This window comes from Neodiprion lecontei, chromosome 3 (genome assembly GCF_021901455.1).
Source record: "Neodiprion lecontei isolate iyNeoLeco1 chromosome 3, iyNeoLeco1.1, whole genome shotgun sequence".
In the NCBI taxonomy this organism is placed as follows: domain Eukaryota; kingdom Metazoa; phylum Arthropoda; class Insecta; order Hymenoptera; family Diprionidae; genus Neodiprion; species Neodiprion lecontei.
The window spans coordinates 34,697,840-34,725,345 of record NC_060262.1 but is presented as its reverse complement, the minus strand read 5'-3'; the positions used below and the strand labels follow the sequence as shown (position 1 = coordinate 34,725,345).

At 37.4% G+C, this 27,506-nt stretch overlaps 1 protein-coding gene across 2 annotated transcripts; it reads right to left on the bottom strand.

The window, feature by feature from the left end:
• Positions 1 to 791: 791 nt before the first annotated feature.
• LOC107226103 (alpha,alpha-trehalose-phosphate synthase [UDP-forming]) lies at positions 792 to 25,404 on the bottom strand. Of its 2 annotated transcripts, none has more exons than XM_015666795.2 (11): positions 25,347 to 25,404; positions 19,264 to 19,369; positions 14,951 to 15,107; positions 7,397 to 7,561; positions 6,862 to 7,090; positions 6,424 to 6,740; positions 5,973 to 6,346; positions 5,553 to 5,744; positions 4,517 to 4,844; positions 4,111 to 4,404; positions 792 to 3,843 (listed from the first exon to the last, which is right to left on the bottom strand). In XM_015666795.2, the coding sequence occupies exons 1-11, from the start codon at positions 25,387 to 25,389 to the stop codon at positions 3,592 to 3,594; spliced, it is 2,457 nt and encodes an 818-aa protein (XP_015522281.2). In that variant the 5' UTR covers positions 25,390 to 25,404; the 3' UTR covers positions 792 to 3,591. The 2 variants fall into 2 exon arrangements, with proteins under 2 accessions (XP_015522281.2, XP_046591567.1); XM_046735611.1 differs by lacking the exon at positions 25,347 to 25,404 and adding an exon at positions 24,047 to 24,216 and having other exon boundaries at positions 4,517 to 4,853.
• Positions 25,405 to 27,506: the final 2,102 nt, after the last annotated feature.

Genomic DNA, 27,506 nt, shown 5'->3' with positions numbered 1-27,506 from the left:
AGAATTAAATTTTATTATCATTGAGGAGCTCTCCATGCCTTTTCTCCGAGGGAAAAAAGGGGGAATCCAACTGAGTATGTATTGAATGTAGCGTATAACAAAGAACCGATTAATGACGAGTAAAAAATACATTCTTTCCGAGTAAGCTGATCCGCTTCTTTAATTATTTACTTATTTTTCTTGATGTTGTTCGTTCAAAAATTTATTTCAAAAGTAATCATCGCTTGAAATCAACCAGTGACTTCGGAATGCGTGTAATAATTATGTAAAACTTATTTCAAATTCTCTGATGTCTGAGAATTAGTTTTTAAATTGAACCTATTTGTAAACGCTTTGAGAAAAAAATTGGGCAAATTTACAGTTCCGAGTGTCTCCGCCTGGCATTTGTACGAATAGGCAGACGATGCTAGAATTGAGAATGAATCAATACTCACCGTCAGTGCTTACCGATGGTGGTATGAGCGTGTATACCAACAGCCACCATACCGGTGGTTCCTGCTATTTTGTCTTACCAATAAATGTTATCACGTTTAACTGGCGTTGATAGCTAATATTTTCGAACGAATATTATCACGCGATATTACCGGCGTCGCACATGTTAGATACTTCTACTAGGTAGTGTTGTATAGTTGGAATAGAACGTGAAGTGTAATTTGATATTTCGAATTCGAATTTGGAGATGCTCGATTCGAGGAATAGATCAAAAAAAAAAAAAAGACTGTATTGAGTTGATATGTATATAGTGTACTCTTTGTACAAATATACGAAGGAAAAAATTACTTATTTATAACTACGAAGTAGATACGTTCCTTTATTTTTATTTCCATTTTTCATCTTTCACAAGTATTATAGCAAGTAGCATTTCATTACAGCGTAAGTATAAAATACCGGGCCACTTTCACGGCAGGCAAACGCGATACAACGTGATTCAGCCTTATCAGTTTTTTTCTTTCTACTTTACTTTATACACATTCTTACTAACAGCCTTTTTGAGAACAACACCTTAAAACAGAAGTTATATAAATCATCAAAAACTTTGACATGCTATATAAAATATACTTGTCGAAAACTTACTTGCGAAATTCGAGAGCACACCAAATTTACTTTCACGCTATACTTATTTTCAAGTTTCTAAACATTCTCCAACTTTTTGTTGAATACAATTTTACGAGGAGAGATTACCTTTGGTGTCCCTACACTTAAACTACATTACTTTTTCACATCGACTGCAAATTGACAACTGTAATAACTTAATCGAGGATTTTTTTGCTATGGGAGTGTAGTGAATAAAAATTGACTGATAATAATCATTATTACTTTGGCATAAGAGCATTGGATTCAATTTCCCGAGCCATTATCAAAAAATTGATCGGATTATTTGTACTTTGATGATACGTCAAGGAACTTTCGATACACATTGATTGACAGTAATTTAATTCTTACAATTATTTGAACGCACCGATCGAATGGTTCAAGCGGCGTGACGTTTTCTTTTTTACAAATAATTTTGCAATTTTTATTCATTAAATGGATTGCTTCAATATTTAGAAACATCTTGTTTTTACAAAAACTGACAAGTTGCTCAATAAATGTAATGTAAAAATGAGCTAAAAAATTTCTGACTTCCGGCTTCTCAGTGTGTAATGAATAAACTCCATGTTTATGGATTCTTTATTGACTAGTAGTGATAACTGACTAATAAATACGCCTGGAAATACGAGATTGCGGTTGTTAGCCTTATACTCAGTAGCTTTCAAATTACTATCATTTAAGTGGACTAAAATCTACATTTGAATGCTAAATACTAAATAACGATAAACGCAAAACAAAGTAGCGAGTAACAGAAAAGACCAAATATAAGTTGCTCTGATTTCGTACTTGAAAAATGAAATTCGTTTCAAGATCGAAAGTTATGAATTACACGTATTTACCCTAATTTGACATAGAACCTATTTGAAACAGACACAGAAATTTCGAATTTACTATACAAATTCGGGCTGAAGGTCCGTTCACAAATGTGCGACATTAAGATCGAAATTTTCACACATTGATTTCTACGCAACTTGATCTTCCTTTTTTCTGTTTCAGTTTATGATGTCTTGAAGTATTGATTCGTTTCTTTTTTTTTTTTTGTTTTGTCTTAAATATTTTGCTTGTTTCTCGTTGAATATTTATCTGGATTTCTCCGTTTACTTCTTCGCGTAAACTTTAGTGTGAATGTTTTGAAGTACGTACAAAGATATCGATGTAAAAATACCTAAAAATATATTCCTTTATTTCTTGTTTCTACGGTCTTGCATAATTTCTTTACGGCCATATACCATCTTTGATTATTGCAAAAATAATGATATTTTAACGAGCAGTCTTGTCGGTATAAAAATTTTTGTGATTATATTTGATAATACTCTGTGTTCTCTAGATCAATATTTAAGAATAAAATTGAAATCTACAATATTTAAGCTGAGCGTTTAAGTCTGCACAATGAATCACGCGATGTTCAACCAACTGAGCTGTAATGATCGCATAGTACATATCTGACAAAATCTACGTATCTAGTATGGCATCGGAACGTATAAAACGCGTGTTACTGTTCCAAAACTATTTGTGCAACTTGCTACTCCGTTTCCAAGTCCGAACTCGTGACTCCATCATAAATATTGACAATTATGATTCAGGAGGGAGGAGAAAAATAAAAACAAGGAAGATTTTAATCGGTACGTTGTGCAACATTACGAATAATTTCAGCCATTGGCTTTGTATCTTACATAGGTGACAATAACGACGTAAATTTAAATTTACAGAGAATGAATTTTCGCGTATATGGCACATGCGGAAAAAATTAATACATCAATTGGAATTTAGTCTTTAAGCTAGATGAAAAAAAAAAAAAAACGAAAACAAATACTTTAAATTTAACCCTTGGTCAGGAAATAATTTACTTGTTGATTGGGCAGTTGCGCAAATCCACTGTTGCGGGGCGCTTCATTCCAACTAAAGTGAATTTTTTCGCTCTCGACCAAAATCTTGACTTTACTCATCAATCGTTTGAATACTTTCTTTCGTGTTTGTCAAAACCATTCGTTCGCAAAACATGAGAAAATTAGGAATGAAACTTGGTGGGAATCGTTTCACATACGTGATCCTTAAATTGACGCAAACATAATCTCGAAGATAACAGAATTCAGGTTTCAGGATGGCTGGTTGATTTACATTGACCACTGGACGATTGCAATAGGCTGGAAGAATTGATCGAGTATTTGATCGATACGAACGGTCGCAATTATACACCTTCGATGATTCAGTGACATACAATTACAGCACGGAAGAAAAAATGTGCGAAGGATACGGCGAACATCGTCATTTTCCTAATAACAGGTAGGTATGTTCGTCAGAAAAATTGATTTTCGAACTAATAGATCGCTGTAAATGAAGTGAAATACGGATGACCGTTGCTCGCTCGCTGCGTCCGGTGCCATCATTACAAATTTACACATATAGGTATTATATAGTTGCGAGGACACGATAATAATTATTACAGACTATTCTCATCGTTTATAGCAGAGCGACACACGAGTCCGCGACTCACGACGACTACGCTACCTGTTGCTCGATTTTCTGTTTTTCTGGCGACGTGAATGACATCTCCATAGCAATGCCGGTGCTTCCTCGCCGGAATCTTGATGATATATCTACGCTGTTGCGTGGTTTGCGTCTGCTCAAGTGCCTCTCGACCCACTTCAGCATCGTCAACACCGAATCCGTGCTCGGAAGACGTCGTTCTGCTGATGTACGAATTATGTGCGACGAAGCCACTCGGAAAGTCGCCGCCATACCTTTTAATGCCTGTACAAACCAGTTCAACAATATATCTTATTGATAGACTTGTTCGCCGTTTGGCAGAAAGCAAACTCGATTTTGAGACATCGTTTAAATGTCATCATACGACCAATATTGATAAAATTTCAAGGTCGTTAGATTCAGCTCATGCTTGGAAGCAGTGTTCGCTTTTCGTCAAATTTTTTTACGTCGATGAATGATGATAGATAAAAACATCTGTAGCTCAACTACCAGCATGCATGTGCACTAGGTTTCCCGCGCTATAAAACACACCTTCATGGCGTCTTCGTCGGTCGCGTCGTCACCCGCGTAAATGATCCTGATCCGTTCACTCCAGTCGAGACCAAACGCAGTTCTCAGTATGTAGATAGATGCACGACCTTTGTTCCACTCTACCGGGGGCTTAGCTTCTATCGCGCAATGAGCAGCACAAGCTTTGAACCCAGCCTCTTCTATCAATTTTCTGGCCTGCTCAACCATCTGAGGTCGGCTCTCCATCGGCGCCTCTCGATAGTGGAAAGTCAATAGAGCCCCTTTGTTTTCCACCCAGGCACCTTCGTTGCAAACCTAAAACAGTACTTATTGCAACTTGATGCGAGCCAAATGTAGTCGTTTTCACATGTACTGCATAAGCCTAAGTTAAGAAAAGAATAACTGCACGGTTGCAAAGACTTTTTACCTGATCCTGTAAACTCTGCATCAAACCGGCAACCTTGCCTTCAAACTCGACGGGCATCGGATGCACGAATTTGCTTCCATCCGGATGTAAGATCTCGAGTCCGTGATTTCCGGCATAAGTAATACCGTCGATCCCCACCATGGACTTGACGTTGTTCACGTTTCTGCCACTGATGATAGCGATGTAGACGTCCGACATGTTGGACAACCTCTGAAGGACGTTCTTTGTCTCTAAAGGTAGGATGGCCAGGTCGGGATGAGTCGCTATCGGAGCCAAGGTACCGTCGTAGTCCAGGAGGAGGGCCAACTTGTGATTATCACCAATATACCTAGGGGACATGCGCCATCACTGGATCGTTACCCGGCTTTCATCATGAGTCAGGTCGCGGCACAGCACGGGCCCGCCACGTTAGAAGCAGTTAGCTGCCCATTTCCGTAGCAAATTTAAATCTCCCTGCATCGTTCGGAAGTACGTGCAGGTACAGGGAGGCCATTTGAATACTTGTTCTTACCGAGTGGTCCCCAAACACGGGTGAGATACCATGCACCTCTCATTTGACTGAGAAATTTAAAAGACTCCGCGTAGGCATTGCCTTCGCAGTGACGTACCCAAACTCATGCGTTTTACCAAGTTTTTTTAATAAATATTCCCACATCAACTGGACCTCGATAAACGAGGATATCGAAAACATGTATCTCACGATAGTAAAACACAGCTCTTTACCCTGCAGAAAGATGAGGATAAACGAATTTAGAAAGTGAATATCAATATTACCATGACACCGTTCGAGCAACATATAATATCATTGCAATCCCCTCTTACACATTCGTTTTCTTCTTCAGATGGTCCGAATCATTCGATTGACAAAAGTCCTCATCTTGCTATTGAACAATATTTATGCGACAAAGAGAAAAACGACATCCACAAAATGTCGGCTAAACATTTCATTGACTTTGCAGTGTTAGATATGTGTGCCCTCTAGCACATGCGCTGGCTGGGCCCAGTCATGCACAATTCTCCTGTCTATGGTACCTACTTGCTCAAATAATCGTCAAAGTCGTCCATGGTAACTGGGTGCATGGTCGTCGCACCTACGGCGTCCCTCTCTTCGAGCGAGCCCATTACTTGAAGGAACGACTTCATCCAGTAATTCACGTCGTAGATTCTCTCCCGACGACGAAGATGATTCATACGAAGGGTACGCTCGTCTTCCGGCATCGTCAGAGCTCTGAAAGTCACTTTTATCGTCATTGTGTTGTATAATAAAATATATGTATATACAGTACAATACAAGTATACAAATTTGTAAATGACATACGTTAAACACAAACAAAATTCAAAACGAATGCGCGGAATCAGCAATAAGCAATGTACCATTTTAAGATGCGTCAAGGAGACAGATGCACTCCCCTTTTCAACGTCCATTCAAATGGTTATAAAGGATATTACAACATACCTGTGTATCACCTCAGCCGCCTCGTCGATTTCGTATGGATTGCAGATGAGAGCTTCGTGCATCATTTCACCAGCGCCGGCGAAGGGTGAAACAATCAAGACACCCGGAGGCACCTTGATTTGACATGCGACAAATTCTTTCGCCACAAGATTCATACCATCGCGCAAAGGTGTGACCAGTGCGACCGCAGCTTCTCTGTAAAAAGCGGCCAATTCTTCTTGGCTAACGCATCCATAGATATATCGAATTGGCGACCAATTTGGTGTCGTGAATCGACCGTTGATACGTCCCACCAATTGATCCATCTCGAGTTTCAAGTCCTGGTATTCGCGCACGTCCGTTCTCGATGGGACAGCGATTTGAAGCATGGTTACCTGCGCGAAATCGTGGTCAAAATTACAATTTATGCACAACTTTTTGTTCCCGAATGTACTCATGCGATTCTTCATACCTGCTCTCTGTGTTGAGGATGTTTTTCCAAAAGCATCTCGAAGGCTTTTAACCTGTGCACCAACCCCTTGGTGTAATCGAGACGATCGACACCCAAGACTATTTTTTGATTGGTAAGCATAACCTTCGGCGCACTTTCGGATAAAGCAACGAATCTGTCGAAGGGGATTCCGATCGGCAGAGGCCTTACACGAACTGTTCGACCACCATGTTCGACGAGGAGATTTTTGCGGTCGACACGACAGCCGAGACTCCTTTGACAGCAGTCGACGAAGTTTAAACAGTAGTCCTGGATGTGGAAACCGACCATATCACAGCCTAAGTGAAAGTAATTTTAGAAAAGCAACGGATTTACGAGGTCGAATTTGATTTCAGTTCAAACTTGATGTCTTTCAGTCGTATCCAATAAAATACAAGTCATTTTGTGGATCATTCTTACCGAGCATTCCTTGCAGTATTTCATCAGCCCATGGAAATAGCCTGAAAATATCCCAAGGCGGGAATGGAATATGAAGAAAGAATCCCAATTTCAACCTGAGATTTTTTTCTTCGGCGGACTGTCTGATCCAATTTGCGGCCAGCATCAAGTGATAGTCGTGGACCCAGACCAAAGGTGTTCCATTAGGTTGCCCGGACTGTTCTTTGTGAATTTTTTCGAGGGCGTTAACCTGAACAAATGAATTTCACAGGGTGAAATTGGATCACAAAAAAAGAAAAGAGAATAAACAATCAAGGGTACAATGTAGAGTCGAAGAACCAGGCGCCAAACAAATGTTGACAAGAGATGTAAAGAACATGAAACCCAGCATAAAACGTTTTTCTACTAACGGATATGTAACCGTTTGACTGACACCAGATTATTGAATTGCAGATATAAATGGAAGGTGCTGTTGTAATATTTACACATTTTCGTATTCGTTTTTTTAACTGTGCTTACAACTTAGAGTGATTTATAAACAGATCAAAGGACCTACGCTTTGAGCAGCAAACTCTTGATTGACGGTGGCATAAGCACGCCAATGATCAGCAATGAAAGTTGCCCGGTCGGGCATGGAGTGAAACAGTGGCCAAAAAGTACCATTGCAGCACCCGTTGTAGTAGGAATCGAATACTGTTGGATCAACGTGCACTGCGACGACCTGCAACCAAGCGATAAGTGTAACAATACCAAGTAAATGATAAAAAAAAAAAAAAAGTACGCGAGTAATAAACTCAGAAGTTTCGGATCGAGTGACGTTTACTCGAAACGTTTTTAATTCCTTTTATCCTTATTTCTGAAGCAATCGTTTGCCCACCCCTTTGCAAGTCAAGAACTCTTGGGAAATATTGACCATCGGACGGAGGGCGATTGTATGATTCATTACACGCTGTAATATCGCACTCTCAAACAACTAGACAAAAAGACAAATAAAAGAGCCAACTTTATAGCAAGAAACATGAAAATATGATGAAGAAAACTTTATAATCGTTTTCATTGTAAATCGTGCAAAGTCCGTCTGTGATTGGATTTTGATCCCACCGAGCCCTCGGTATAATAACTCACTCATTCTCATTGGCAAACAACTTATATTACCGTTATCTCAGCACTCTTTTTGTTCAGATTTTAAAATAAGCAGGATAAAAAAAAAAATTAGAAAGAAAACACACCAGACCATGCTTGCTTATTGACGCAAATGACTTGACTTTTGCGATAATGAAATGGAGTCTGCCAGAAATCAGCTGACCCTTCTGAATAAGCACAACTAGAAAATTTTTAAAAGATTACACCAAACCTTGGTAGGATTCGAAGATTTATCCCTGAAAATATGTTTCCAAATATTCGTCATTCACAACATTATGCAGTTTAGATGTAAAGAATAACCAAACTATATAATGAAACCACCAAATTATGTGAAAAACGATCATGCCTGATGGACAGCAGTCTCCTAAAACAATCTCTAAAAAAATGGTTGAAACTGGCTGTTTGACGGAAATCATATTTGGGTTACATTCTATAATTGATGGTAGTGACGCAAACTTTTTTTTTTGGTGAGTAAATATTTTCGGCGAGTCTCATCGAACGATCGATCGAAGGTTTCGCAAAACTAAAATCTACGCATTTATTTAGTTCTTGAATATACTGTCTGAAGCCCAATAAATTTGTCAATTAGCTGGAAAAGCAACAAAGCGACCGCTAATTATGTCTCAAAGATAATTCTTGAGCGTCTTAGGTTTTCCACTACGTATTTTATAACACTTAGATTACACTAGAGATTACTGATTGTGAAACGGGAACAGTCTTGATAGTTCAATGAGATCAATGGATGGCTTAAGTGTAACGAATGTTTATAACAAAAAATAAAAATGAACGACGCTATGCTGCAGATCAAGCTCAAATCACGTTCGTCGTAACGAAAGTCAGTATGCGAGATCAAAATTAATGTTGCGGAATATTTATTTGCGGAAAAACTCCACCAATTTTATCTAACAACTGTTGAGTCGAAAATGATAATAAGCGTGAACGATATCGAAAAAAAGGGAAAAAAATAATTTATACACAGTTGTTTGTGCTAATAATGTATTGCGGTATTGCGATTAATTTTTCAGCAAAAATATTTACTGTCTTCAAGATAGTAATATGGGCTATCTCACCGAGCACAGTTGACTAATAAACGTAAGATTTGGATATTCTTTCTCGAATGAGCAAAACGCGATGCACGAGAACCTTGCAAGTTTTGCTTCTGTTTTTAAACCCCCAACTATATTGAGTTGTGTGATTGAGAAACGACAGCTTGGCAAATGAAACAGGGCCAATAATTATTCAGGCTTCATTGCGCAACGGTTTTACATTACCAACGCAGTCTTAACCCGATACTTCTCATTGTCATATAAATAATCCGCAGTTATTTTCGATTTCATTAACGTGAGCCGTGCAACAGTGTTCAACAGTGGCAGTAATATCGTTTCCGGTACAAATTTCGGTAGCCGATTCGAGGATGGTTCCATATTTTTCTTAAATGTTGTGCTTATTTGAATTCTCATGCTTATTCACGCATTGCAAAAACAACAAGGCACAGAAAATTTAAACTAAATATTCACGTATAATTTATACATCAAGTCAAATGAATATTGTTTAATGGAATCATGTTTGACTACGCTATTTTTTCAAAACCACCAGTCCGAATCATATCATTTAATTAATGAACGCAAGATAACATTTTTTGATGTAAGATAGAAAATAGTTCAAATAAAACTTACTAGAAATTTAAATTGCTAAAAAAATTTCAACGGACGTTTGCCTTTATTTTTAAACGACTATAATTATTGACGCTCCACTCAAACGGACGATAATGTTGCGAAATTTGATTATTCTATTAACACGCATATATGCGTCGCCTACATTTGACTATTACGAACGGAACGAAAGCACTTTTTTATTTTTTTTGCCATACAAGCGCGTACGCCTTTAGATAAAAGTAGTTCGCACGTCACTCGGACCGATAATCCCATGACCCCACCTCCTGGCTGCCTTTAGACATCAGCGTTGATGTCCAAAATGCTTAAGCGCGCTACTGAGCGATGCTAGTATAAATTCAAGCTCTTGCCAGTTAAACGTTGGTTCGACACGAGCTTCCGAAGCGATCATCAATTCAGTCCAAGACAAAATACGATATAATTTCTTGAGGGAGTTATTCAAATATTGGATAATAAGACAAGTATACATGTAATATAAGGTAACGATTATTATTGGCCAACGAACCCTGTTCATTGATTTACTTTTGAGCAAATCGTAGACATCTGGTAGGTAAGTCTACGATTATTGTTTCAACTAAACGTATTAAGACAGTGCCTCGGATCTTTATCGTATACCCAAAATTAGAAGAAAAAACAACAGCTTGAACGCTTATTGTACGTATATATATATACATAGAGATGAATATTTGTACTCTGCTGATAGTGACAATTTCATCCTATTGTACGAAGATATTTTAGGTAAATAAATCGGTTGCAATACCAGGATTTCAATCAGTGGGTAGATATACAGTTGAGATAAGCTGTCTTTCTAATCAGCAGACAGTCCTCATTAGAATGAGGGGAAAAAGTGGGGGGAAAAAAAATATTTCTCCAAAATATCGAGAGTATAATTTACCTATATATGTCGTCCGAAGTCTAAATAAAAAGAATATCTTTACGCGTGGGCCGAACACCTAATTCACACGAACAAAGCGAACTTTTCTTTACGAGTGATTAGGATCACGATAAACACGAGAGCTTCACGTGTTTGACGCATGTTTTCGTAAATAGTGTCATGTTTGACTATATAACTATCCTTAGTGATTCAGACGTTGAATTCCCGATCTTAACTTACTCGTGTAGTAATATAATAATGTAATTTAATTGAACAAATGATTTATTTTTTTTTTTTTTTCAAATCAAATTTGGTCAGACAAGATATAGTCGATAAATTTATTATTAGTTTGTTTCTTGAGAAACCGTTTCAAGTGAATTATGAATGAAAGAGACACTGAAATAACAGCGTATTTTGTAATAATTGTTGCCACACCTCATCTTATTTTTAAACTGAAACGATTCTAACTGTCACAAAGTAAATACGGTCAAACCATAAACAAAAATATATTGCGCCACTTGCTAATACTCTCCCCGTGATAAAAAAGTACACCATTTTTTTCCTTCGACATCTGTGTATGATATAAAAATCGATTTTATCGGTATAAAAAAAAAAACAGTAAAAACAAAAAAGATTTACGCGCTAATCTAGGCACGATAACTTGATTAGAAAAATTATACGGTCAAAGTGTAGGTAGAATTTGGTTGCCAAGAGTTACATTCCAAATTCCTCTTTCTTGACCTATTCTAACAATAAAAGATAAATAAAAGTCATTCATCCAATCCAAATATACACTCAACGACGTGATGCGATCATTGGCTGTTACGTTTTACGCTGCCTCGAGTCAGCCGCGTTAGCAAAATTGCATCCGGTGCCAAAAGCGTGAAACTCGCTTCATCTCGCCTCTGATCTTCTTGTTCCCGCGAACTACTTTGTGCAAATCCTGTACTGATCCGAGAACATCGAATCATGCGTGCCAGGTCCGCGTTTTGGAGACACACGCATGACGATACACGTATTTGTTTGTGCACTCGGTGTTCACGTGAAAACCTATTTAAATATTTGTACACATGCTTTTCAAACGTTATCATATTTTATATCAATCTCAAGTACACGTAAGATGGGTATCTGATATACTATATACACATTTCACGATCGTTCCATCGTATAATGCGGATTAACGCTGCCGATGTTCTACACGGAGATTAGGTTTATGACCCTCCGGACTTTGGTATATTTATATCTTTTTCTCTCTCTATCTCTATCTCGAGTTCATCACGTGCAAAGTACCACGAATTTGTGAATTGGCGATAAAACAAAGAAACCTGAATTGAGTTAGGAAATAAGAAGCCAATCACACGCTTTGCACGACGAATATATCCTAGACAAGTCCTTAACATTATCGGGTTATGACACAACCTGCAGTTAAACGGTTCAGGTGTTCAATTACGCTTAGACGATACAACTTTATCGCGATCTGTATTAATTTTCCTCACAATGTCAATCCACGAATGAAAAGGTCCGGATTATTTATGACATTACGTGTACGTATACCTCTTGCTACCAGGTGTAAACAAGACCGATCACTGGCCTTCGGTAAATAATCGATCCTCGATGGGTTTGTACGAATTCCTAAAGAAGCCTTGGTGTTACACCTTTTTTACTACGTATTTATATCGCATCTTTGTCAATCGTAATACCGAATAATGAGATTACGTAAAACAGTGTTAGAACGGCATTTATGTCGATGCGGATATGGAATAAACTTAGGACGTTGAACAGGTGTGTGTTATACTAATTGTAAAACCGCCGCGGTGACTCATTAATACAATATACATGCAATCCCATGCTTCCACCATTTGTACGCCTAAATAAGCAAATAATTATGCATCTGTCTTTTGCGTCAATTGTTTTTTCCGTCGTTCGAAGCTGTTTTAACGAATGTCATAAGCTCGATTGTCAGTGACTCACCGAAGGTGGGACGCGTCGCCTCCTAGCAAGAGATCAGGCAGAATTGCGGAAGATTTTCGCACAGATTGTAGACGCGATGGTTCCACGTGTACGAGGCATGGACGATGCGTGAACACCGCGAAAGCGATTTCTCACCAATGCAGTTCCACGACGTGATGGGATTATGCAAGATATTCGCGGGTCGTGAAATTTCTTGTTGCATTCTTCGTTCATTTTTCAGCCACGTTATACCGACGTACAAAATATTTTTATCTTCTCGTGAGAATCTTTTTCGGAGGATCGATTACATCGATCAGATATACAGAATCGCGGAATCTTTTATTCGACACTTTGATATCGGCTAATCGATACTTGATTACACTGCCGATGCGGTGGAAAATATTAAAATTGCTTAATTGTGGAGAAGTTAAGTTATACGTACATACGTATAAGTAATCGCGTCGAGCACTGTGCAATTAGGGAAACCTCGTTACTCTTAATATTATTGTAAAAAATTGAAGTAGGCGTGCCGCATATTAGAGAACGTAGTGAAAAAAAAAAATAAAAAATTTACCCAAAATTATACGTATTTATCGCGCCTTGCGAAATATTCTTGGCGAAAAAATATGAATATAACCGAGCAGGTGCGGTAGTAAAAATTATTATTGTATACTATAATTAACAATGTTGAACCTAACGATCGTACACAAAAGTACAGTAATTCTGTAATTATTTGTTCAAACTAGTATGTTCATATTTGCATGATACATGGTCGGAACGGAGAAAGGATTTGTTGGAATTCACACCGAGTACATGTATAATGTAATAAAGATTCTGCAGTCGAAAAACAAAATCAGTTGCGTCGAATATATTTTTCACTTGATTCAAATGTGTTGCGTATTATACTTGCGAACGTAAATTATCGTACAGACTGATATTTGTTTCCTTCTTGTTTTCTCCCAAAATACATGCGATATTTCTGTCAAACAAAAAGAACACTCGTTTCGCCATAATAAGTTTCGTTCACGATCAGTCGAATAAATATTATTTACCGCAAGAAATCCTTTCTTTCCGCATGTGGTAAGATCAGTTGACAATTGCGTAAACAACAATAGTTATTTTTTTTTTTTTTTTTAATTTTCTTTTTAAACATCAATCGATCAAATTTGGGTAAAAATATGATAATAGTAAAAACTAAAAAATTATCCCTTAGTCGTGCAATCTGCTGGAAGAAATCTCAGAGACTAAATAATTATTGTTTCAGTGCGGATGTTTGCGAAAGAAATCATAGTTTAAAAAGTCTTGACACAAAGATCGCGACGTAATAAATCATCGTCAGAGAAATAAAATCATAAATTTTTGTTTTTGATTGATTCAATAACAGCTGGCGCGCAGCTATAATATCTTGATTTCGTAATATCACCATGCTGATGGATGTTTTATTGTCAAAGCGAGCATCTTATCAAAAATATTTAGGTCAAAGGATGCTTATAATCACGTTATCTCGATACCGGTTGCTAATTAGTTTTAGCAATTTTCCAACAGAAGAGAGTTTCAATCGGGTAGGCTGGAGTAGGCGCGTAAAAAGATCTTTACTGCACTTACATTATACGTAAATTTACGATAATACACGAGTCACGTCTGTTATTCGTACGATTCTTTTCTCTTATCTATTTACGTCGATTCTCAGAGCACCGCGTCACCCTCATCAGCAGAGGTTGTGCTTTTAATAGCTTCATTAATCGAGTAATATTATTGCAAAACAATAAGTATATAACACACGTGCATCGCATACGATATAATAAAATATATACACACGTATAATATATTATATAGACGTAATTTGAGGTCAGACTTTCAGATAAATAAAATACGGATTGGCAATATCCAAATATTTGTGAAGATTATATGCATACACACATGCATATATTGTGTGCATATACGTGTGCATATGACTCAAAACTTTCTTGTGACGCATATAATATTGCAACTCGAGTTGCAAAACACATTTATCGTTTGTGTAGCTGCGGTAGGAGAAAAAAAGTAAAAAAAAAAAAAATTCACTAAAAATGCGACGAAGGAAAATAAGAAGCAAAAAAAGGAATCAAAGATATTCACAAATCTCTCTCTCTCTCTCTCTCTCTCTCTCTCTCTGAGACCGAGTTACGAACCGCGTACAAGGAGAAATTAGTATCACGTTAAACTTAGTAACGTTATGATAACGATTTATGAAGAAAAATCGTTATTTCGCGACTTTGGAGTTGTTTGAAATTCGGTAAACCGTAAGAAAGCAAGACGTACCAATGTTTTGAAATCTTAGTTGCTTCGGTAATTGTAAAAATAAGAAAACAGTAATTTTCCCCCCAATCTTTCATTACGATAACGTTACAAACTTCAATCTCATAACTTAGCCTGCACTGTTTAAACAAAGGCTGAGTAATCGTGGCGATGAATTAATTCCGTAACTCACCTTGCTGGATAAAAGCCCTGCCGTTGGAGTACGATCATTCGGATCTGATTCGGGAATCTTTTCGGTCGGGTCATCCATGTGCATTCCAGGCCATCCTACCCACACGCCTCTTCCGTTTATTACCACTGGCGCTACGGCTGTAACGAGACCTCCGGCACTGGGGAACAATAATAATAATAATAATAATAATAATAATAATAATAATAATAATAATAATAATAATAATAATAATAATAACAGCAATAACAACAAAGATAAAAATAATAATAACAACAACAAGGAATGCCAAGCGGTTGTTGTCCGATGTAACGTTAATACATCGATTCGTAACGTGAGGTTTATTCGCTCGAGTGACAAGTCGCTAATGTAATTCATAACTGCAATATCGATAAACATAGAATATAACTTTGGGACGAATGACGGTCGAACGTCATGAATTAATGATGTTTGCATGAACTTAACTCCCCCCCTTTTCCTCGAGCTTTTTACCTATATCAGCCGTAAATTGTCAGTGTTTGCGAACGATTGAGTTTTCAGTATTTGTGACGCGCTGCAAATCTAACTTGGATATCTTATCGGTTTATAGCTATTTTTGTCAGATTATCTGTGTTATTGTATACTATAGTGTCATGTCTGCGGTAATCGTCAAACGTGATAAATCGAACCTTCCGTCGATGCGAAGCTGACAATGAGATAGGAGACGCGGCATCTGCAGCCCGACAATAACACAGGTCAACACGAATTTTGACTTTAATAAGAGGGTATGGAAATTTCGATAGATTTATCGATAGTTGGATGAAAAAAATATATATGCCCTGAAAAAGTTTGCTTTTCTATCCAGGGGTACGGTTGAAGATTATTTTAGAAAATCCATAGTTAAAATTTTTATTTATTCGTAACTCGGAACAAGTATATTTATATGTAATTTTTATCAACTTTTACTGTCATATCAAATTACAAAATAGTGGAAAAAAGTTTGAAAGTGAACCCTATTACTTTTTCTTTCATGTTCGTAAGTACTTTTTTTCCCTAAGCCCCAAATGTAGTCACCCATCATATTTTCGTTGCATTGGCCCTGATAACGTTGTTCGAAGTTCATAATATCTTCATGAAAACGTTCTCCTTGTTCTTCTGAGTACGCCTCTGCGTTGTTTTCAAATTTATCTAAACGAGCATGCAGCATATGTACTTTTAGAGACATTCTGCAACCCATGGTTATAAAGTTTTTTAACATATTTTCAACCACATCTTGGTAATTTTCATCTTTGTTATTCCCTAAAAATCCAGAGACTACTACTTTAAAACTGTTTCAACCTTTTTTCTTTTTTTTTTGGCTGTATTTTTAAATGTACCAGAACTATGTAATATTTCTACGATAACTGAAAAGAATGTATTATTATCGAAAGTACTACAAAAGCAAAGTTTATATGGAATGTGGGTACTTTTCCTTTATTTTGGAGCATAATGAAAAGAAAAATCATAAAATAAATTTTAGGAAACGGACGAAAAATTTTTATGTAGAGTTGTGTAATTGACCCTCGCAAGTCGAACGACGTCACGAAATGTGTCACTCGTTATATTGAAAGAATAAGAACAGTACGAGAATTAAGAACGTATAATATTTATGCACATATAAGTGTTTGCAAGTGTGTATAATGTGTGTACAGTAGATCCTGCGATACGTGTACGAGTGAATTTATAAACAAGTACACGTTGCTTATTCGTGTTTCCTAATCATTTAATCCGGCTGCTAATACACCTATATCTATCTTATAGTTTACGACTAGCAATAATTGACTGGATTCCAGATCAAAACATTACGACTCTTCAGTTACGATTGTACGTATAAAATATACATATATATATATATATATATATATATATATACGTATGTATTTACACGTAGTTATTATGCTGAAGAAGCTTGAATTTTGCATTTGCCAACAACGCGGTACTAGCGGACAGAACTGACAGAAGAGAATCTAGTCATGACTGTATCACGAATGATTTCCATAGGTCAAAAAAACATTCATAGGAAGTTGTTTATCGAAAAAAATCTACTGAAAACAATCTACTTACCTAAGATTTTACAGTGAAGTCGCAGTTGCATAGAAGAAAAAGAGATAAGGAATATTGATCAAAGGCATGTGACGAATAGATCGTTCGAAAAGCAACTTTATCACTGGTACAGATAAAAGTTGGAATAAATCTCAGGGCCCATTGACCTTTCAATGATGCCTGTATATCGCGTATTATAACTGTGGAAAACTACGTGACAGATTTTATTAAGGGCTAGCCTTATCGCTGCAAGTCATGATGTTGTCGGCCCTTTGCCCGTTTGGCCTCGTTTGATTCTATAGGTATAGGACAGTTTTTACGACGTTGACGGAACAAAAAAAAAAAAAAAAAAAACAAAACAAAAAGAAAAACAATCAGGCAATAGGGTATAAAGCAATTTATTAGGACATCCGTGCTATCGCTTTTATTCTTATTTATACTCTGTTTACTACTTCGTCGTAATTTAACACCTCCACCAATCAATCATTCACTCGATGGGAATAACCTCTTTCCGTGTACATGTAACGAAAAGCTTAAAGCCCATTTTTTAAAGAGATCAACGCAATAAACGAGTCACGTGGCCCGACCAGAGACGAAAATATAACTCAGTTTCTGACAAGATATCGGCCTTGGGAGGACATCGAGAGAAAGAAAAAAAACTAGAGATTAAAGGAGAGCGAGAGAGAGAAATATCAAGACTAGGTCAAGTAAGAATAGGTTCTCCAATGTCAAGAAAATTCGCGACCGCGTTCAAATGACGTTATCACCTTGAGGCGAGTACCTACTTCGCCATCGTGCATTTTCATTCTATGATGCAGCAGTTATCTAGATTTGAATCGACACAAGATGAACAATTAAGAACAGTGTACGGAAAGAGATATTTACAGTTGAACACTGTTTTCTTCCTCATTGACAATGCAGTACGGATTGATTAACGAAAAGTAACTTCATTCACGAATAAAATCGATTATTTTTATCTCGATTATCATATTTATGTATCTTTGCCGAAAAATAAACATGCTGTCGAAGAAAAGTGTATTGCCTTGGCGTGGCTTTGCAAACTTTGTTAATTAATAGCAAACTCTGCGGCATATCGTGTGTTCGTTCAATATTACTTCTGCTTTAAAAGGTCTTTGGGCATATAAGTATAGCTTCAAGCTTTGCGAGATGGGAAAAAGTGGAGTAATGTTTCAAATATATCTGTCACTTTTCACAAAATACACGTTCAAATTGAACATTCCTGTTGTTGACGCACTCTGAGAGTCGAATTAAAAAATAATCCGTACGTGTCGCATTTTTTCTACACTGATCTGTAAAAATTGAAAATAGGAAAAATTGTCTGAAACCATTTCGGTAACCACACTGCACTAGGTTTAAGCGAGCTTTTAGATAAATTAACAGTAAGACGAAAGTAGTTAGGTAGCCGGAAGATAATGGTGATGTATTACAAAAGTAATTTCAACAATCGCACACTTCTACACGATTCCACTCGAGAAATTGGATTTTACAAACTTGGGACAACGTACTTCAGAGAGATCAACCCAAGAATCGAGCTTTCTACAACTTAAATTGGATTTCTCTTATTATCCACATAGTAAGTCAGTTGTAGTCTCCACATTACACGAGTAATTTGAAAAACTTTCATTTAAAATATTTTCTTGATTCACAACTGTCTTGGTCATATTTTCGGATCTACCGTTTAGTAGGTATAATACTACTTAGATTTGCAAATGTAATATTGTGAAAACTTCGGTAATTCCACTCATTGTCAGCAAATATATATAAATATTCATCGATCAACCCGTATTTTTAAATTTTCCCGAGTGTTAAGAAGATTACTCGATAGATAATAGTATTTGAATTATTGAACAGTAATGTTTTTGACAGTTGACAAAACACAAAACGGCCAAGTTGATTGATGAAACGGCGTCCCCTTTACGTTCCAATCTATAAACCGTTAGAAAAAACAACTGCGTGACGAGAGTCGTTTTTTAACAAGATTAACCGAATTAGAACGAGACTCGAAATATTTTTTCTATAAAATCACTCGATATTAAAGAAAATTGATAAAATGACTTGATAATTTTATTGATCGTGTAAAAACTGATTGTGAAGTTTGCGTGATAACCTGTAATATACACTCGTGTAATATGTAATATAATTGTACACTGTGCAGCGGGTAATTGTTTGGGCTACCTTGATTGTAAAATAAAAAAAAAACGCCTCTGCGTGGAATAAAATCATTCTTGGCTTACCTGGCTTTCCTCTCGAGTTGACCACTGATTTCATTCCGTTTAAGAACAAACGGTAGTCTATTGCTGACGACGATCATGCTGCCGTTCGACGAAAAGCTGCCCGGCTCTGTAGTGGACATGACGAATCGTATCGGTTACAATTTTACGACGATAGATAATTAATAGCGAATATTGCGACTCGCCGGAGGCGTAGCGACCACGTGTTTTATAAGGAACTGTTCGACGTTCGGTAATTGACGTAGCGAAAGAATACGTCCTGCGGTGATATACCCAGTGAATAATACTTGTCAAACATACATCGCGGCTACACCGACGGCAGTTTCGTTTCGAGTATACGATTCAAGTTTTTGAACTGCGGTTCAGAAGCGAGCCACAGTCGCACTGAAGTGACACCGCGATCAGCAGGCGCGTTTATTTGACTTAGCCGTACGGCGAAATGGTCCAAAGTACGCGCGTTGGGCCCCTATCAATGGGGGCCGCGACCTCAGAGCCTCTCTGAGGCCACCCCGAAGGCCCCGCGAGCACTCGCGATCTCTCGTGAGGTTATCTCTACTTATCGCACAATTTTCTCATGCATACAACTGCAACGTATACAGGTTAGGGTGTTTCAGAAGAAATAATTTACGATTTTTCGCCGTGAGACCCCCTAAAGAGTTTTTTTTTTGGGTTTAAAGTGAGATTACGCGAAGAGACGAGCGTACCGCGTGATGTGGAAGATCGCGCTCATTTCATTTTTCACTTTTATTCACATATTTTTAAATCAGCGAAGCAACGGGTTATAGCGTTTCAGTTATTATTTCTTTCCTGATATTTATATTCAACGATTCGTAACACAGCGATATAGCAACCGGGAATCTTAGTCTCCTAAATTAAAGTTTATATTAAATTACAACTATTTCATGAGATTGAATTAGTAATGAAAAAATTATCAGATCCACTTCTCAGACATCAACAGGAAACTTAATATTATACAAGTGTGGGTCTTTTTGTGACGTAAATTGGTATTACAATTAATGTTAGTAATTAAAAAAAATTTTATTCACGATATTTTATAAATCTAAAAAAATGTATGCAAGTGTCAAATCAATTCGAGCGTGATCTTCCACATAACGTAGATCGCTCGTCTTTTGACAGAACCTGTCTTTTAGCCTAAACACACATTTTATGGGGTGCCATTGTGGAAAATCGCAAATTATTTTTTTCCGAAACACCCTAATACAGTTATTAATAACCTACGGTGTAACTATTACGCTTAGGTAGACATCGGACTGCTACCCTAAATCATGCGTTCACCTCATGGTCAAAACAGACTCTTTCTATCTCTTCCCAATGGCGTATAAGTGCTGCAGTGTTTGACCGTCATGTTTTACCGTGTTTTGTTTTTACTTGGAGATACATGAAGATTTTCGCTTCAGTTGAATAACGCTATTATGGATAATCGTCGAGTAATATAAGCAGTGATACAACTATTAATTAAATTTTACACACAACTGTATACTCTCGATTCTTGCCTCCTGAAAACACTTTTTTCTTCTTCTTCTTCTTCTTTTTCTATTACTATTTTTGATTTGACTTAAAAAAACTTTATCAAGAGTTCTTATCTGAATTCCCAAAGTTCGAATTAACGTACAAAGAATAATCTGTTAGAAGAATTTTCATCAGAGATTTGAATTTTCTCATTATACTGTTCTTGAAAGTTACAATTAGCGTGTATGTCTTGTTCCGGGTTTGCCATACTTTATAAATGCAGAAAAATGGTGAGGTCAACGGGTGTTCAGTCCGAGGTGAATTCCCTCGCGCATAAAATGCATATAGACGAGACGAAATAGAAAGAAAACTTGCACGCACAATTGCGTAACCGCCGACTGTCCGTATAATAAAACATCAGTGAAGCGTTTTACGTTGTTCGAAAAATAACAAAGAAGAAATATGTGCAACGATACAAAAATAAAGGCAATTAAAACTGTTTACAGTTATACACTTATTTAATAAGACCGACTAGAGCACGCGCCTATCTTGTGATTGCCGCGATCCGAACCTGCCTCCTTGACATTTACTGCAGTGTTTACACGCCGTTGCATAAGCAAAATCGCGATGCGTCTTTAACGCGGATAGTGCGCCCATTATGAGCACCATGAAAGGCTCGTGCCATCCGAAGAACTATAAAAGACAGAGCATGAATGCGAGGAGAATTTTCGTGCAAAGATGAAAAGCATCATTGTAAGGTAAAAGCTTTACAAAATTTGTGAAACGCTTCTAATTCGATAGAATTTTAGCGTACCTACGACATGTTGTCATGGAATAGGGTGGGTGCCGTTTCTTTTAGTTACGCTCCTGCTTTCGATGCGCACATCCCGTCTTTTTGCCTATATATGTACTATGTGCGCACGTATAATGCAACTGTATCACACACGGCGAGACAGGCGCACGAAGCTTCGCTTTTTGTCAGACGTCGCGGCCGGGAGCCGTTTAAACGTAGCGTAGGATAGGTCAAGATTTGAGGCCGGCTGACTGGGCGAGAGTTGAGGTGTACGACTGGGTTCTCTTCATCGATTTCGTTCGTGGAAAGTAGTCACCGAGAAAGAAGGGTGAGGCAATGATTTCGATCCTCCAACATTTGGCCATCTCGGCTGAACTTGAACCGGTTTTACCACTACCCTTTACTTTCTGTGCTACGCTCAAACTCTGATAGAAACGGATCGATCCGTTTTTCGCACTCAACAATCTTCCGTACAAACTCGCGCCGATGAAGAGAAATATCGACGATGAATTGAATTTTTGTGACGATATAACAAAATCAAACAAGAAATGAATAAAATTGTTTATACATGAACTTACGTTTCGATGTTCTGTTTTATCGACGTTTTTTTATTTATTCAACAAAGATGGCACAAGGCCGCTTTACACGCGTGATTCGTATAATGATTCGAACGGAAGATTATATTATCAGTCCGAGTTTAATTTTCAAGAGTAATAGACGAATTGTTGATCCATCGTCGAGTGACGCGTTTGATAAAGTCAAGTCCACAAAAAACAGTTTCGCAAATAGACAGAAAAAATGTTTTCGCCATCTCGGTGACGAGCGGTGAAAAATAGAGAAAAAAAAAATAAATATATATTCTCTAAGCGTGTGATATAACAATATTTGACGGTCACAAAAACATGAAAATCATATTGACAAGCGTATATAATTGAAGAAGGACTTGCAAATATAGAAAACTCTTGACAAATTAAGACGTCATCTATATTTTTTGTGCGGTATGTTAATGTTCACCGTTTTTATGCACCGAACATAGCAAACAATGAGAAACCACTTGTTAGTGCCTCTGGCGTGCTGGATTGCGTTGTACGGCCTTGTTTGCGCGTTCGTAGGATTTGTTCGTTGGAAAATGCGGATTGAGCGACGTTTCTTGATTTGCAAAGCCGCAGCTTATAGGGCCGCAACCAGGCGAATACGTCTGTCTGATTGTGAGATTTATAAAATGCAGGTGCATATCCGGTTTCACGTGTAACCGCAGACGATTCGCTGAATGTAAACTATGGCATTGGAGTAAGATGTGTGAATTGCGATAACGCCGGAAGACTTAATGGAGTGATTGTTGAGCCGGACAAAAGAATGCAATCGTTTATATTTAGCTTCGCAGCCTGGCCTGCACAAAACTATGATGCATGTATATTGCGTATCACTTTGGCGAAAGTATTTTGCGCTGAATTTAGACGGTAGCGGCGGAAAGAACAAACACGCTTTTCAACAGCTTGCAAGGGTACAGTTTTCACCGAAAGCAAATCGTACAATTCGAATGCGAAAATACCTGTTAATTGTAAGATTCCAGAATACGTAAAGAGATAGCAAAAATTGACGTTGGTTCTAAATTTCGTCAAGAATGACGGGGTTATTAATTCTCCAGAAGCTTTAGCGGACGCGGTTTTTAAACCGCAAAATCCCACCTTAAAAGCTCGTTCCCGACCTACAGTAAACACAAAAAATAAAACATGAAATATTGGTTCAAATTTTTATCTAAATCGGTTAAACAATTATGGGTGGAATTCAACACGGCAAAGATATAAAAGAAAATTAGTTTCACGTTGAAAAGTTATGTTGAACGTATTTTTTTTTCTCTAAATAAATTAGTGAAAGCATTGTTCGCCTTGTGCGATATTTAGGCAGGAAAACAAACGACGCATTCACGATGCGCAATAAACTGACAGAATGAACGTCAGAATATGGATTAGGAATAAAATTTTTCGTCAAGTCATTTCGATCCGACGACTGTGTAAAAACGCGTAAAAATAACTCAACACCGACAACACGAACGCAAAATATTTTCATCAGCGAATACACCTGATTGTGAGAGAAAGATTATCACAGGTCAGCGCATAAGATGATAAATTGCGAGCGTTTCGACGCGTTGTAAAATATTCCCAAATCCTCTTTACCGTCGTATCCGCGATATCGGAACTAATGTAATTACGTATGTAATACAGTTTTGCTGATAACCCAACGCCGCGATCAGAGCAAACAGCGTGTTAATCGGCAGCCTCTATACCCAGACTGACGCCGATAAGGCTTAATGCAATTTATAATCAGCACGATTCCCGTGTTGACGTGTAGCGTTATATTATACGGAAAGAGAGATTAATTAAAGGGACGTCAAAGGCGGACAGGCATTGTCGGTGTAAATTAGGCAGGTGCACGAGGTCTGATGCTGGGACCGTAGTTAGGAAAATTGTTGACGAACGATATACGTTCGTTCATACGGTAGACGGTAAACGAACGACTCACCTTAAATAGTTGGACTAGTTACACTGCGTCTAGGAATTACACACAAGTAAACAATCACCAATTATTACATGCAATTGTTCGTTTCTCGCGGAGCGAAATAATTGCGCGTCGCCGGCTACCGGCTTCAGTGTTTTTATATACCGGATGATCCTTCGAGAAGTTACCAACAGACTGCCGGCTGTTACGAGAGTTCACCGCCGAATCGATTCTATTCTAGATACATCGTACCAGTCCTGCCAAACCTTGCATCGCACGTGGTGAACACCTTCCGTGAAATTCCCCAGATTATGTACCACCAATTATTATCAAAGGCCTTAGAAGTGTGGTCCGAAGTTGCGCTGGGATCGATCAGAAGGTTCGAGAAACAACGACGAACGGTTCACGCGTTTATTCGCTGCTCAATTGTACATACTTGGCATCAATTAAACACGAATCAATACGTGTATCAATTCAAATTTTAGACTTAATATGAAATGCGGCCTTATACGCCCATTTCTACAGTGAGTAAATGCATAGGGAATTCTGTTTCTCACTGAGTCGCTAAAAAAGGCGCGTACACTTCAAACAATTCTACTTCATTTCTCTTCATATGTTAAATAAACAAACGGACGAAAAGGGTACAAATTTCGACGGTGCTTTGCTCTTTTTTCGATGAATTCAGGAAAATTATTCATATCCCAAAAGTAGTCAAAAAAATATGTCTGGCTTTTTGACACGTGTTACTATTCCCTCATTTCCCGCATTTCAGGGGCCAAAAAGTGCAGAGCTGTGGTACTTTCCGCCATTCCGGAAAGAATGAGGAGTAAAATGAGCCATACAATACAATAATTACAATTATTTCTTCAACAGGAGACGCTCTCACGATCAGCTGGGCACACGGCCTACCAATTTCGCTCGTTTGTTTCTTCAATATAAGAATAAAAAAGGTGGGTTTGCTCGGTCGGTAAGGGTAGGAGTACTATATGACCTTAAACAAGAATAAACCTTCTGGCATTTTCGATTCGAATAGAAAATGAGGTCTTCACTTACTCATTGAACGATATATTACTTTTGGAACTCACACTACTACATTATGCGATTCATTATCGAACCTGAAATACTAGTTATTCCGGTCACACGATTGCCACCAACAAAATGCAAATTACCGTACGGTACAAAACTTCTAAAAATAAGCGAATATGCGATCTGCAGTGACCTGAAACTACTTCCAGACTACGTCCTTAAGCAACGAAAATTAATTTTACTGGTTTTTCACCGTTATCGAATCTTCTATAATATGCAAAAAATAAAAAGCACTGACCTACGAATTTGGTTGCGGCAACTTGTTGAGTACTTCCGCACATTTCATATATATATATATATGGAAATATATATATACAGTCGAGGGATTATCCGCATGTAAAATTCAAACATGCCTTCAAATTGATGTATGTACTGTACACATATATATATAATATAGGTATACGTATAACGAAATACAGATTAATAAATGGATATATATATAATATATACACGTGTGTGCAAATGTAAACAGAGATAAAACAAGACGGTGTATACATAATAAAGAGTAAGTTTTCCATGAGTGTTATCAAAATTATACCTAAAAGTGTGCTGTCTCAAAATATATATAATCATAAATTAATTTTGTTCTACATTATATCAGTACGTGGGTAATCAAATGAGATAAATCCTCGATGGAATATACCAGTCCCGCTAATGATTTCATTCGCAAGATAATACATACCCGATTTTTTTTTTTTTTTTTCGACAAAACGAAAAATATCTTTCCTCCCGATGTTCATGTGATCGTGAGATTTTTTCAAAGTTTGACGCAGCATCACTAAAAGCAACTAATCCTATTATTAACCTGGCGATAATATATGAATTTACCATATGAGTAGCCTTGAAATTTTCTATACATTGCGACTTCACGAAGAATGAAAAATTTCAAAATACTCAGTGTAATAAGTTATACGTCAAGATCGGTGGTGGTAAAACGAAGTAATCTGAAGTAATCTCATATCCATTAGAAACGATGGGTTAAAACCACTTTCTCAAAAGAAAGACAACAAGAAAAAAAAAAAAAGAAAGCAGCGTAGTACTTGCTTGTCTTAAGACTTGCGCCGATGTCAAGGTCACTCCATACCGATTCACATTACAGCATCTACACATTCTACATGTTTTTGCTATACAAGACGGCCGCTTAAGTTTTCACGTACATCGACTCTTACGATTAACTAACACGCAGTGTGACAAAGGTATGTTGAAAAAATGTCCGAACGATTTTTCACATGTATATGTATAATCCGTGATCAACGAGCAAATGATCATGCGCACGTTGCGAAATAATTAGTACTATGAAACGATAGTAGATCACGATGTCTTCAGCTTTGACGTGTAAACATGCATAGCTCAACGATCAGGTGATGCGGTGGAGAAAAAATTAATTAATTAATATATATATATATGTATGTGTTCGCGGGATGACGTGGAGCGCTGGTGGTACTGTCTATAAATATTATGTTGTAAATAATCCTGAGTTGAAGATTAGTTGACCTTCGATAAATCGAGGCGGTAGATGCACCTAGTATACGGAAAATAGCAACGAGAAGTCATAAAGTCCCGTAAAGGTGTAAATTAAAATTTAGATTCGTATCTCACGTATCTTTATTACGTTATATAACTGTAATTCGAGAACAGCGTGACTGATGAGTGGACAGCGTGTTCTTAACATGTTTGCGTTTAAACTTGAAATAAAATCAGCCAATCACATGGAAGCGATTTGAGAAGAAATTTTTTATATTCTTTTTAGACGTGATCGGTTAATCGTAATTCGATGACTCGCAAAAAGAATGAATTCAATGGTTACCATTGTTAGGAGGGGCAAACGGCTAGATAAAGGACACGCTTAGACTCTCTCGCAGCGCTTCAGCAACTTATAAACTTTCTGTGATCAACGAAACATACCCACCCGCCTTGTGAATTTCTACATCTATGTTTTTCTGTTGCAGACAAGCGATTACACCATTATAATTATTTTCGGAATTGAGCGAAACGTTTGTATCGTTTATTATTTTTGCGAACTGTATTATGTTTTCACATATCTTGTACTGTTCGATAAAATTATTATCTCGAGTCATTTTGGAGGAGACTGTGATTCTCCAAGTTAATTGACACGATAATACCAAAAACATGAAAACATTATTGAAGGTGTTGATGGTATTAATAAGTTTCAGAATCTCATAGGTTTAGCAAGTTCCTACACTTGCATTCTTGTAACGGAATAAAAACTGTCACTTTTTATAGCATCCCTCCTGAAATAACTATTCTCAGCTTCTTTAATTAACCCCCATTTCGGTCAATAAACTTTTTGGAATAACAATGTTCATGAATTCCAATTGTGAAATTAGTGTTATGCTCGATAAAGAAGCATGATGTATTATGAAGACGCATGGGGAGG